This window comes from Eulemur rufifrons, chromosome 15 (assembly GCF_041146395.1).
Source record: "Eulemur rufifrons isolate Redbay chromosome 15, OSU_ERuf_1, whole genome shotgun sequence".
NCBI lineage: Eukaryota > Metazoa > Chordata > Mammalia > Primates > Lemuridae > Eulemur > Eulemur rufifrons.
The window spans coordinates 39,374,768-39,387,749 of NC_090997.1; the positions used below are offsets into that span (position 1 = coordinate 39,374,768).

General features: G+C 33.4%; 1 protein-coding gene across 1 annotated transcript in view; it reads right to left on the reverse strand.

Annotated features, from left to right (window-relative positions):
- Positions 1 to 3,636: 3,636 nt before the first annotated feature.
- Positions 3,637 to 12,982, reverse strand: part of ELOVL4 (ELOVL fatty acid elongase 4) — a 29,781-nt gene continuing 20,435 nt past the window's right edge. The window contains exons 3-6 of the mRNA XM_069488692.1: positions 11,835 to 11,915; positions 8,811 to 8,982; positions 6,802 to 6,929; positions 3,637 to 3,912 (exon numbers count right to left, since the gene is read on the reverse strand). Of these exons, the coding sequence (XP_069344793.1) occupies positions 3,637 to 3,912; positions 6,802 to 6,929; positions 8,811 to 8,982; positions 11,835 to 11,915 (657 nt within the window). The remainder of the gene's footprint in view (positions 3,913 to 6,801; positions 6,930 to 8,810; positions 8,983 to 11,834; positions 11,916 to 12,982) is intronic.

The following is a 12,982-nucleotide window of genomic DNA, read 5'->3' on the forward strand; positions in this document are numbered from 1 at the left end:
TGTGTAAACACAACTTTATGTGGTAAAATGAAAAAGACAAAAAAAAAAAAACCTAAATTATATTTTTAGGTAGAAAAAAATTTAACTTCTCAAAGGAGATAGCAAAACCTAGATATATAAATCTGAAAGAATGCCAAGGGGTGACTCGGATCATCCCTTACCTACCTAAAAGTTCTGTCACTTAATCATCTAAAGACAGGTATGGACCATCTTCTTCATAAGTCACACGGCTCACTCAGTGATACATTCTAAAATCTCACAATCCTCATGTGGTAATGGTTCTATATATCGATTACTTTAAATTTAGGCTTTGAATCTCCTTCAGGATTCACAGCCTTCTATTAAAAACAAACTTTTTTAAAAAAAAAGCTGTGCCTTTCAATTCATAGCTGTGCCTTCCCTTCATAATTTATTATTAGGAGAACCAACTTCTAACACTTACATGATTGGTAGTACTTTGAAACAAGGAATGTTTCTACTTCTGTTCCTTTTCACAACTATTCTTGCCATTCAGAAGTTATCTTCCTAGAATACCAAAGACTAAGCATGGATCCTAAAATGCACCCCTATTAAGGACTTGCTTTCCAAGGTCACCTGCCAAAATCACCTGCATGCTGAGTAGCAGGTGACCGATTTCCTGCAGCAGGTATGATGCTGTGTTCCTGTGTGTAGAGCTCAGCATCACAGTGCCTCTCAACTCTGCTGCCCTATTTACCACCCAGGAGGACACCTAAATCTAAGCCACTCAGGTCTGTGCTGAGCACGCCAGCTTAATAACTGTAGTTGCCTTTTTCTCAGTAAGGGCAGTGTTATGAATACAGCTGGATGAGACTAAGGATATAACGAGGAAAGCATTGAGAGTGTGAACAGTTCAGTGTGGTGGTGTATTCTAATGAAGGTGAGTTTCAAAACTTCTGCCCCAATAGACAACATATAGTGCCTGAACTGTTTTATTATCACATAGATAATCCAGCAAAAATCACTTCTACTTCCAGGTTCTCTTTCTCACTTATAGGAAAACTGAGCTGCATATATGAAACAAACTTGTGAATTAAAATATTCCTAATAAGCTAAAAACACTGCTAGGTTCCAAGTTTTAAGATACAAACATAGTAATCCATATTAAAATATTTTCAAATACCTAGAGAGTGTGTGGAATGAAAGAGAGAAAAAAGAATGAGTTAATAATGTTAAAACTGAAACTAGTCATTGATCAACATCTGTCAGCAAAACAGAGTCAAGAGTAACAGAGAAGAGAAGGAAAAGCTATAATCATTGATTATATTGGAAATCTCATCTCAGGTATTTCTAGTTATTACAAATATTTAATAAATTCCCTGTTTTCTATGTCAGATGTTACTTTTTTAGTAATAAAGTTTTACCGAAAAGGAGACACAATCCTTATTTACCAATTTTCAGATACAAGGTATGCAACTTATCTGTGATGATAAATTATGAAAGCTACTAGAAAAAGTTCTATTTATCACATCTTAAAATCATCTTTGATAAAGAAACTTATATTAAGGACTGAATGATTTAAATATAATGATACAGGTGCTTCCACATTTATGTAAGAATAGTTTAGAAGAAAATGGTATGTTTTATGTCTGCATGTAAAAGCTATGCTAAAGGCAACTAATTTTTATAGTAAAAATATGCTACTGTAAAAAAAGCTTTTTACCAGAAATTATAAACACCCAAATTCTAATTTGATTTCTTTTCTACATAAGAAATTGGCAGCAGAAAAGAATTTAGAGTATTAACTAAGTCAAATAAACATCTATTAATAGCAATTTACATTATAATAAACTGATTAACAAAAAAAAATCTTTTTTCTCACAGCAGTAGTATATTTATTGTGCTGAAATCAGGTGGCAGGGAATGAATAGCTCTTGGGAACCAGTACAGATTGTTCACAAAGATTTACAAATCTCTAGTCATTACACACTTAGCAGCAAAAACAAAGGTTGAATCCTCTTAGACCAAACTACTGTGTGTGTGTGGCAAATTTTCTGTAATTCTCATGACTGCATGCCTTTGGGGAAAAAGTATATAATTTTAATGCACAATAAATACTTTATAGTTTACAAAATGTTCTGAAATAGTTTTCCTGTACAAACAGCATACATCTTACACATGCAGTTTTGACATGTTGGTGAGATACTTAGTAATATTCATGCTTTTTTTGTCACATTTTCTCTTTCTATAACGATCCCTGTGCAACATCCCCTAACAAATTAACCTATGTAATGAAACATGGTACAAGTTCTCTTTCCTACTTTATTTCCAGTTGTTCATTTATATTACATGAAATACTTCATTTGTAAATAGGAAATTTAATTTTATAGTTCTGACTACTTTCCCTTTTACTCATTTTAACAATTAACACCTTGTAATGTCAAGCACTGAATTTAACAATCTTTAGCACCAAGGAGTCAAGAATATTGCACCAAAATGGGTTTACACTTTCTATATAGTTAATAAATAAGATCTTGCAACTTAGTCACAAGGAAAATATCACTCCAAGATTAAACACATCGAAAGAGAAAGACAGTTCCACAGAAATGTTTGGTGTATGCCATTTGTTAAAAAAAGCAAAAAAAAAAAAAAAAATACTCGTGGATTTGAACGTTAATATTAAAATTTACATTAGAGGACTCCTTGATTTTTTCATTAAAATTTATTTAATTTTAAATGTTCTTTCCAACAGAAGAGGTAGGTATTTTTCCACATATGAAAAATCAGTAACAGCCACAAATCAAAACAAGGAAAGCCTGATAAAAATCAACACACTCTCCTCTAACAGCATATAAATGTAACTATCTTATGATGTTGCTAATAAAGACATGAGTTGTTTCATGTTTTAATCAGACAATAATCTTAATTTTCATAATAAATTTCTGCTAGCAATAGGAGTATTCAAAGGCTGCCTTTTCATCACAAAAATTGTTTCCCCACAGTGATTTGTGCCTCAAGTCATGGTGACTTTTGAGTTACCAGACAGGATTTTACTGTAATTCCTTCTTATTTTCACCAACACCATCATCATCAAGTCTCTAAGATTCTACAGAGATCGGCAGATTTTTAAAATTTAATTGAAACCAAAATGGTATATTCTGACTAGAGGTGAAGAGATTTGACCATTCTGGTCAGCAAATGAATTCAAATGCACAAATTTAAATGTTATACACATTTCCAGTTTATAACAAGAAAATACAAGGTAACTGATTTCCATCAGTAGTAATTAGTAATTTATCAAAAAAATTAATAAAGATTATGTTCCTGTGATCGTCTAAAATTCAGACTGAAGAAAAGGTGAATATTAAGATACATAAAAAAATCTCATCCTTTAGACAAGTGGATGTGAACGGGGGGAAAGTCTCCAAAGTCACATAATGATTGCTTTGGTCTGAACAACATCAAGGCTAATTTTAACAATGTTTAAAATGAAAACTTCATAAATAAAACATCTGGGGATTATATTTAACACTTTACTCAGTCTAAAGGACACTAGTACAGAGAGCACATTTGCCTTTTCTCCCCATCCCCAAGCCCTCCTTTGCTTCTGCTTTCCCTGAAATTTTATACGACATGGGAGTTTTCTCACCGTCAACAACAGTTAATGCCCAGTTCCATTTACTCTCCTTTTGCTTTTCCATTTTTCTGCTTTTTTCCGTTTTCTACCACTAGCTGTTTTTCTGATTTGTTCACACCATTTGCAGAAATACCATTCACAGCTGTTTTTCCAGTTTTTGGTTTCTTAGGCTCTTTGTATGTCCGAACGTAGAAGTTAAGAAAGAGAAATATGAAGCTGATTGCATAGGCGATCAGAGCCCAGTGCATCCATTTGGGGAAGGGGCAATCGGTATAAAGAGACAGTGCTGTGTGCCCAATGGTGACATGGAACTGAATCTGAAAAACAAAAACAACAGCACATGATACATTTAATCTGAATAGTAAACAACTTTTAACAACAGCATTAGAATCTTCTACATAGCTATCATAGGCCCAAATTTTGATACACCATTCAAAGTTGGATAGTACTCTGGCTCTCACAGCTGGCTCCTTCTCACTCAGGTCACAGCTTAAATGCCATCTCCTCAGCAAGGGCTTCCTAATGACTTCAATTGACCCTCTTAGCCCCATTAACCAAAGGGATTTTGGTTAATGTTTGTTTTTGAGAAGAATTATGACTACCTGAAATTGTCTTTTGTATTTGTTGACTTCTTTTTGTTTGGTTGGGTTTTGTTTGTTTTTATTTTTGTTTTTTGAGACAGAGTCTCACCCTGTTGTCCTGGGTAGAGTGCAATGGCTTCATCGTGGTTCCCAGCAACCTCAAACTCCTGGGCTCAAATGATCCTTCTACCTCAGCCTCCTGAGTAGCTGGGACTACAGGCACACGCCACTGTGCCTGGATAATTTTTGTATTTGTTTTAGTAGAAACAGGGTCTTGATCTTGCTCAGGCTGGTCTCGAACTCCTGAGTTCAAGTAATCCTCCCGCCTTGGCCTCCCAGAACACTAGGAGTACAGGCGTGAGCCTCCGTGCCGGCCTGTTGACTTCTTAATTGTCTATCTTTATACTAGACTATAACTCCAAAAGGCAGGGCTCTGTCTTGTTCATTGATGACTCCTGAGTCCTTGGCACAGTATCATGACACAATGAATATTTGCTGAATAATGTTATCTGATGAGAGAGAATCAATAGCCTAGAAGAGTAAAGCAATAGCATTGTAGATTCTTCAATTTTGTTTTCCTCTCACATTTTAGACTGATTTATTTCTACCAAATTGTTAATAATCAGGTATATATACTTTTTAAAATGAACTTATTGGCCAGGTACGGTGGCTCATGTCTGTAATCCTAGTACTTTGGGAGGCCAAGGGGGGAGGATCCCTTGAGGTCAGGAGTTCAAGACTAGCCTGAGCAAGAGCAAGACCCCCATCTCTATAAAAAACAGAAAAATTAGCAGGGCATTGTGGCATGCGCCTGTAGTCCCAGCTACTTGGGAAACTGAGGCAGGAGGATCGCTTGAGTCCAGGAATTTGAGGTTGCAACGAGCTGATGATGCCCCTGCACTCTAGCTAGGGCAACAAAGTGAGACCCTATCTCAAAAATAAATAAATAAATAAACAAACTTATCAAAATGCCTCATTATTTGTTTCTTACACATAATAGACAGGTAAATTTGCATCTGAATGAACACAATCCTTTAAAAACTAATATTTTGATAAAACTTAGTAGATATTTGAGAATAAAAAAAAGAATCACTTTCAACTTTAAGTTTTTAAAAAGAGAAAAGCCAAAAGCTTAAAATGAAATAATCTTAAATTCTAATGTATCGATGAATGAATGGTTTGAGACATAAGAATTATGATTTCTATGGTATTAACAAGCATTAATTTTTACACAATTAACTTACATGACTAACTCTTGTGAGAACTTCTGGCTTAGAAATACAAACTCAATATCCTGTTCAGAATGGGAAACTATGGTTTCTCTTTTAAGGATAGTATTATCCTTAAAATATTAAATTATTGGTTAAAGTAATTGATATTATTTTAAATATTAACATAATTTACTCCATGTAAGCCAGAAATGTATACCATATTAAGCAATTATCATTTTTCATGGAAAGTATCCAAATTTTAAGAACTTCTGGTTTCACAATGGTTTTTAGAACCTGCATTACCAAAAAAGGGTGTGTACAGGGATGTGATTGAATATAGCATCTCTCAAGGAGAGGCAGGTGTAGGCTTCGACAAAATATATATAACTAATTCACGTGACTTGGAACACCTCTTCGTTTTCTTGAGACATTTACTACTTACTGAGAGAAATGAATTATACAAGACTGTATAAACAGCTTTCACACAAAAACTGGAGGAAGCTTCCTGTAGCATTTTGGTTACAGATGAATCCTTCACACCCAGCATTCCCCAAAAGTTGTGCTTCCTGTTTGGTTAGCTAGCTATTTGGCAACTTAAAGCAGAGATGGATAATATTTCCAAATGTGATTCTACTGATAAAACTATGCATACACTATGATTAAAGCAAATTATAATACATTCTAAAGCTTGAAGAATAGCTACCAGGTTGGTTTTGGATTTTCAGTTTGATTACAGGCTAGTGCCTAGCTCTCAATGTTGCACTGATACGTGTACCCAGATGCTACAAGAAGTCTCACTAGGGGTATGTGTTGAAAATTGTCTAGTATAAAGCCTAGCATTTGAAAATACCTGGCTCTGCTCTCTATGGACAGTGTTTTAGAAAATTATGAGGAGTTCTCTGGTCCTTATTCCCTTCCTTTACCCCACTGCTTCCTTGGCTCCATGCCTTCTCTTCAACTTTATATTCTAAATATATGGGATATGCTAACAAAGACTGAAAAACGGAAAAAAACAGAAAATTTAAGCAAGGACAGAATGAAGAGAGGCAAGAAAATTTTAAGTTAAAAAGTCATCCCAGGGGAAAAAACATTTTTCAAGTCATACCTGAATCTATATATTTTGTGTGGTGTGTAGACCTTTAATCATCCTTCCCACAAATACTTTTAAAGAATGTTTCCCTTCGAGGGATAAATGGTATGTCTAGTTGCTTAAGGATGTTATAAAAGCAAGTGGCTGTGATCAATAGTCTATGAATTGGTAGGTTAGAGCTAAGCAGCTTCAACTGCTATAACTAGACGATAGAAAGTTAATTTTGGAATAGAAAATTGTCTAAAACAACTTAGCACTTTATAATTAATAAAATTCAAACATTTTCAGTCTTTTACCAGAAGAAACTAGAAGCATTTAACTCACCAGCTGCAACATGGTCAGGTATCGTTTCCACCAAAGATACTTTTGAATCCATGGGCCAAATGCAGTTAACCCATAGTATGAGTACATAATCACATGGATAAAGGAATTCATCTGGGCTCCGAAAAATGCTTGAGAAAAACAAGAGGTAATTACAACATGTAGAAAATTTTATTAGGCAGTAAAACCATTGAGATATAAAATAAATGCATCTACATTGTTTTCTAACATTTAATCTTGAGTATACATTAGCAAATAAAAGATATAAATGGTATTAATGAAAAGCCTTCCCTTTAGATTAAGTAGGTATTTTTAAAGTTTAGATTTGAGTTTTTACCATATAAATAAAAATGTGTGCTGTTCAAATGCAAAGGACTTTCAAAGTGGTATTCCAGTAAGTTTAAGTAGGCACTAACATAGAACTATTGCCTATATTACTTTCAATTCTACTATTCTTGGGGAAAAAAGGTTATAATGCATTTAAGTGTTTCAGTAGATTTGTAAATGCTCCATTATTGCTTTTAGATGTGCCAATTTATATGTCTACAACAAACTAGTACTTATTTCTTAGGTTTCTAAATAGTTTTAAATATGCTAGCACTAAACACATTAAATAATGCATTTAATATATAAAATCTACAGTGATATTCCACCCAGTCTAAATCAATGGCACGCTTTCTTTTCAGAATATTAATTAAATCAAAGTACAGATGTAATAATAATGAATTTTGTCATAAAATGATTAAAGAGGTCAGTTTAGATTTACTAATTTTCTTTTAAAATTACAGAGGTTGACTTTAACTGCATTGTTTTAAATTGGGCCCCCAATAGTTTTTTTATAAGTGTGAATTTCTAAGTTGTCAATTACCATAATGAGATAATGTAAAGCAGCAAGGTGAACTATACTATCATGACTTATGCCCCGGGTCCTCATCAGAGAAATGATCTGTTTCTAGCTCAGTAATAGTAATAATCCTTAATTTATGGGGATCTTAAAAAACTGGAGAAAGACCTTGGCCAAACTGTAATTCAGATCCTCTTTAACATTAACAAGGTTATATAATATTTCCTTTGAATAAGAATCAACAAGGTCACTTAAGGTCTATGCAGGCTGAGTACCCCTTCTCTGAACTCTTTGGGACTAGAAGTGTTTCAGATTTTGGATTTTTTTCAGATTTTGGAATATTTGCATATATATAATAAGACACCTTGCAGAAAGAATTCAAGTCTAAAACCCAAATTCATCTATGTTTCATACATACCTTTTGAACATAGCCTGAAGGTAATTTTATACGATTTTAAAATAATTTTGTGCACGAAACAAATGTTTATGTACTCTGAATTATCAGAAAGCAAAGGTGTCACCATCTCAGCCACCCATGTGGACAATCTATACTTGTCTGACATCACCATCATGCTGTATGCAGAAAAGGTACACTGCAGCTGAAGAGGGTTAGGAGGGTCTTTTTTCCTTTGGGGATGCTGAGTAAATTTGTGTGGTATGAGCCTGCATTTTGACTGTGACCCATCACATGAGGTCAGGTGTGGAATTTTCCACTTGTGGTGTCATGTCAGTGCTCAGAAAGTTTCATATTTTGCAGAATTTCAGCTTTCAGATTTTCAATTAGGGAAGCTCAACCCATATTAGAGCAGGAGTGAGCTCTGGGCTTGAACTGAAGATGGAATCTTCAGATTGAGGGGTTGTGTCATTGTATCCTTTGGATGAGAACTGTTCCCCACTAGAACTGCTCCCCATAAAAATATTATTTTCTACATTTAGGCTTGGTTTATGCTCATCTCTGAGATAAATCTTTAGGTATTAAAGTAGTCATGGTTATAAAGCAAAAGTTTTACTTTCTTCAAATTTTTAAAAAATGAAATGAATATGGAAATGATTAACTATGTAATCAAGTTAAATGACAGAACAAGTCAAATTTCCAGGTTTTCAGTACTTTCCACCCAACACATTTATGTAATTTAACACATGCAGATACATTCCTGAAAATGCTCACCTTGTCCCCCTGCAACCCACTTAATTCCAATCCACCACAACGTAAACATTGTACAGTGATGATATACATGAAGGAAAGAAACTTGGTTGTTTTTCTTCCTCAGGATGAAAAACACAGTGTCCAAATACTCAACTCCTTTAGATACAAAGTACCACCACAGAGCAGCAGCTATCTATAAAAAAGGAGAAGCATGTTATAAACATCAAAATGACACGCATATGGGTTTCTATTCATTGTAAGTCAGTCCAAAATAATCTTTATTGCACAAAATGTTGAAGGCATGGAATCATTTATGGCGAAGTAGGTTTAAAACCTAAGCATCTATCCATGGAGAAAAAAATAGAAGAGTCCAGAGCTATGTCTACATGGTGCCAGTAATTTAGACACAATTTCAGTCTGTTACATAGGTCAATGTCACATAACATCTAACAGCTAAACACAGAGCTGTTGCCATGTTTTTCAATTTGGTGGAGGAACTAAGATGTTTACTTTGTAAAGATATTTCAGTTGTTCATGCTTAGCCTAATTATACCTCAGATAACCTTGCAAGCTTAAGCAGCAACTGGTCTCTGTCAGTGTGTGTGTCTCTCTCTCTCTCACTTTAACATGTGCACCAAAGTAAATATCCAATCACAGAGGTTTGTATTAGGTGGTAATATGTTTAAAATGATAAACTGGAACAACAAAAACCCACAAATATTTCCCAGGTCATAAATATAATCCTGCTTACATGAATAAGTCTTGTCTTTTCCTGGGCTCTAATTAAGACACCAGATGGTGCAGAAAGATTACATTACACGCTGAGATTAAGGATCCAGTGAGAGGTGACCTCTGTATATATGTATTAAAATATTTTATAAGAGTCTCACTGTAACAGTAACCAAAATTTAATTTTTTTATGTCAAGTATTTTCTATGATAAACATTCTATGTACAAATAACAAATAAAGCAGAACATACTGAACTCTATTTATAAACCTTTGTGCATTAGGGGCTTGACAGATTCATTCATAGACAGGCTTAGTTGTTTTAGAGTTGAAAGATCCCTTCCTCATTTTATACCTGTGTCTGGTGGATATCATGGATTCTCGCTTGTTTTGTTTTTGTTTTTCACTTTTTAAAAAGATAATTTTAAAGTTTGGGGAAAGAGGAAAGAGAAAGGTCATATAAAAATAAAGTCCTTGTATTTACAGGTTGAGAATTATGTATTGAATTTGCTTGAGTAATACTATTGTTGAAAATGATAAAAATTGGCTGAAAATAGGCTTGAAATAGTACACTATAGTTAATGTTCACTATTATATTAGCACTTTAAAATAAAGTAACTATCACCATTTTGGCACCTTAACCTTAATCTACAAGGAAAGAGACAATGTCTTATTTTTTTTCCCCTGGGCTTCTAAATTTGCCACAATTCACATACAATAATAAATTCTTCTTCCTCCTTTGCAAAATGCATTAGATATCTTTAAATAGGCTACACCAAGGTGAAAAGTGATACTTCTTAGCTACATAACAATGAATACAAAAAACAAATCTCTGGGTAAAGTATTCATTCTACTGCATCCAGTATTAGAGAGAAGGGAGGAAGATTTCAAGTGAAATCTGTTGCAAATCTTGGGTTCTTTCTCCTCCTAGGTTACACTTCTCCTAACAGCTCAATTTTTTAAAGATCTGAAAGTTTATACCCATCAGGAAGATAGGTTCATAATGACCAGAGTGGTATTTTTGAACCTTTATCCTAAAAATAGTAATATGTTGCCTATGCTGCGGTTTTCTTTCAGTGTACTGCTAGAAGAAAGCAAAACAAACACTTCTTCCTTCCCCTTCCCCCAAAGCATGCAAGATGTCAGCTCCCAACTCAGAAGATTCTCTGGCAATAGGGTTGTCAGAAGAAAAATTTTTCCTATTTCCTAGCCAACAAATCTAAAGAAAGCGCCCACCCTCACCAAAAAAATTTTCTCTCAGTTACATCACAGGGTCTATTTTCTTCTTAACCCTTTGCTGATATGATTACTGTCTGCCTCCCCACCCTCACTAGAATGACAGCTCCATGAGGAAGGGACCGCACCTATCTTTCCATTCAGTGTCCCCAGAGGCCCTCACAGTATTAGCACATAGTAGATGCTCAATACATACTTATCAAATGAATGAAACCAACATGACAACCAAAGGGGTGATTTTTCATTAGTCCTTAAGTCTTTTAATAGAGAAATGAAGATATGGACACAAAATAGTAAGTATCATAAAGCAATTTGGTCTTGGGTCTTGATGAATACTGAAATTTATATTGTCCAACCCACATGTCATAAAGCTATTTTTCTCTAGGGAAGCTACTACATACTAGATTATTACTACATATACTACATATAACATAAAACTTACATAAAACATGTTATATGTTATATGTAATTTTAATATGATCCACAGTATACAAGAGTAGTTCAATAAATACTTAATAGAATAGGATAATTTGTTGTTTCTTTCACTTGAGCTAAATGTTAACTTTACTAATGTAGGTAACTTGAAAATAAAATATGATAACATATTACTAGAGTGGTTTATTTTCTGAAAATATAATAAAAACTGAATTTATATCTATACAAATTGTGCTATGCTTAATTTGCTAAATATTGTATAGATTGTAAAACATGTACTTTCCTCATACTTTCTTAACAAATGAGTTAGACTTTCTTTATGAGTTCCATTCTTGACCAAACAAAACCATAAATCTAAAATATCTTTACAAGATACATAGAGCTTTGTTTTTTAAAGTACTGCATTCTATTAATAGTAGTCTAATACATATTCACTCTCACACTACCAAATAAAAGAACATGCTGGAGGTACAAAACAGATTTTCAATTATGTACCTTTTTTTTTTGAAAAAAAAAACAACACAGTTTTATTTACTCAAAACAATCCAGTACAATTTCACTACCATATTAAAGTATGTATTTCACAAGAGAAGAACCTATAAAATTAAACTACTTTTACTGATTAACAGTATTTTTAATGTACTTACCCTGACTTCGTTAACATTATTCGAATAATCCACACTCTGGCAAATATAGCTATATCCTGCATTATAGGATCCCATGAATAACTGGAAAAAGAAGTAATAATATTTGGAGTAAAGTTTTAGTAGATACAGAATTAAAAACACTAAATACGATATGAAACCTTCAAAATTATTTTAAAAACAACATTTTCTTTAAAAATTTCAAATGCATTAAACATTTAATGCATTGGAATTTCTAAAAGTTATTGTGTGCTAACTTGTTCTATAATTTAAATCTAAATTTAAAATCAAATGTAACTTTTGGACTGAGATATCAACTCTGTCTACTGTACTAAGAGAAATTGTTACTGCCATGACTCCAATCTAAAAGTTGTCCTGCCTTAACTGGTTTCTATTCTTGATCCAGAGTGGTTTGTACCTAACAAGTTGGGTACAAGTATCCAAATAAAGTTTTTATGAATCTAAGATTCTGTAGACTAGGCTGTCAATTAAGGGAAGATTTTTTTTTTTTAAAGAAGGGTTGCTGTTTATTTTCCTAACACACTGATCAGTTCTCTGGGATCATACAGAATTTTAATAAGTCTCATAGGAAACAAATTCCTTATACTTTTGCAACTTAAAAAATGGCTATGTCAATCTAGCCTTTAGGATTTCCTTTCAAAATGTCATGGAGAATTTGCTGGTGGCCAAAAAAGCACACAATGATTAGTTGCAACAGTTGTATGACAGCTAATTCATTTTAGTCTAAACTTAAAATACAATGACATTACATAGTAAGATTTACCTTGAAATTGGTATTTATATCTGCATATTTTGATCAATTACCAAATATGAAACTGCTGAATAAGAATTATAAATAAATAGTTGCTACTGTTTATTGAGTGTTTAATATGTGCCAAACACCATGCAAAAATTATCTCACTTAATTCTGATAATAACCCTAAAAAGAGTATTTTCCCCATTTATAAAATGGGGAAAATGAGGCTGAGAAAAGTCAAATAACTTCCAATGCCAGAAGAGCTAAAATGGGTTATTTTAAAATCCAGTCTGTTTGATTCAAAATCACATTTAAAACAACTGTCCTATACTTTATCTTTCATATTTTTTGTTATCCAAAAGTGAAAAAGGTCAAAAATTTACTTTTAGAGTAA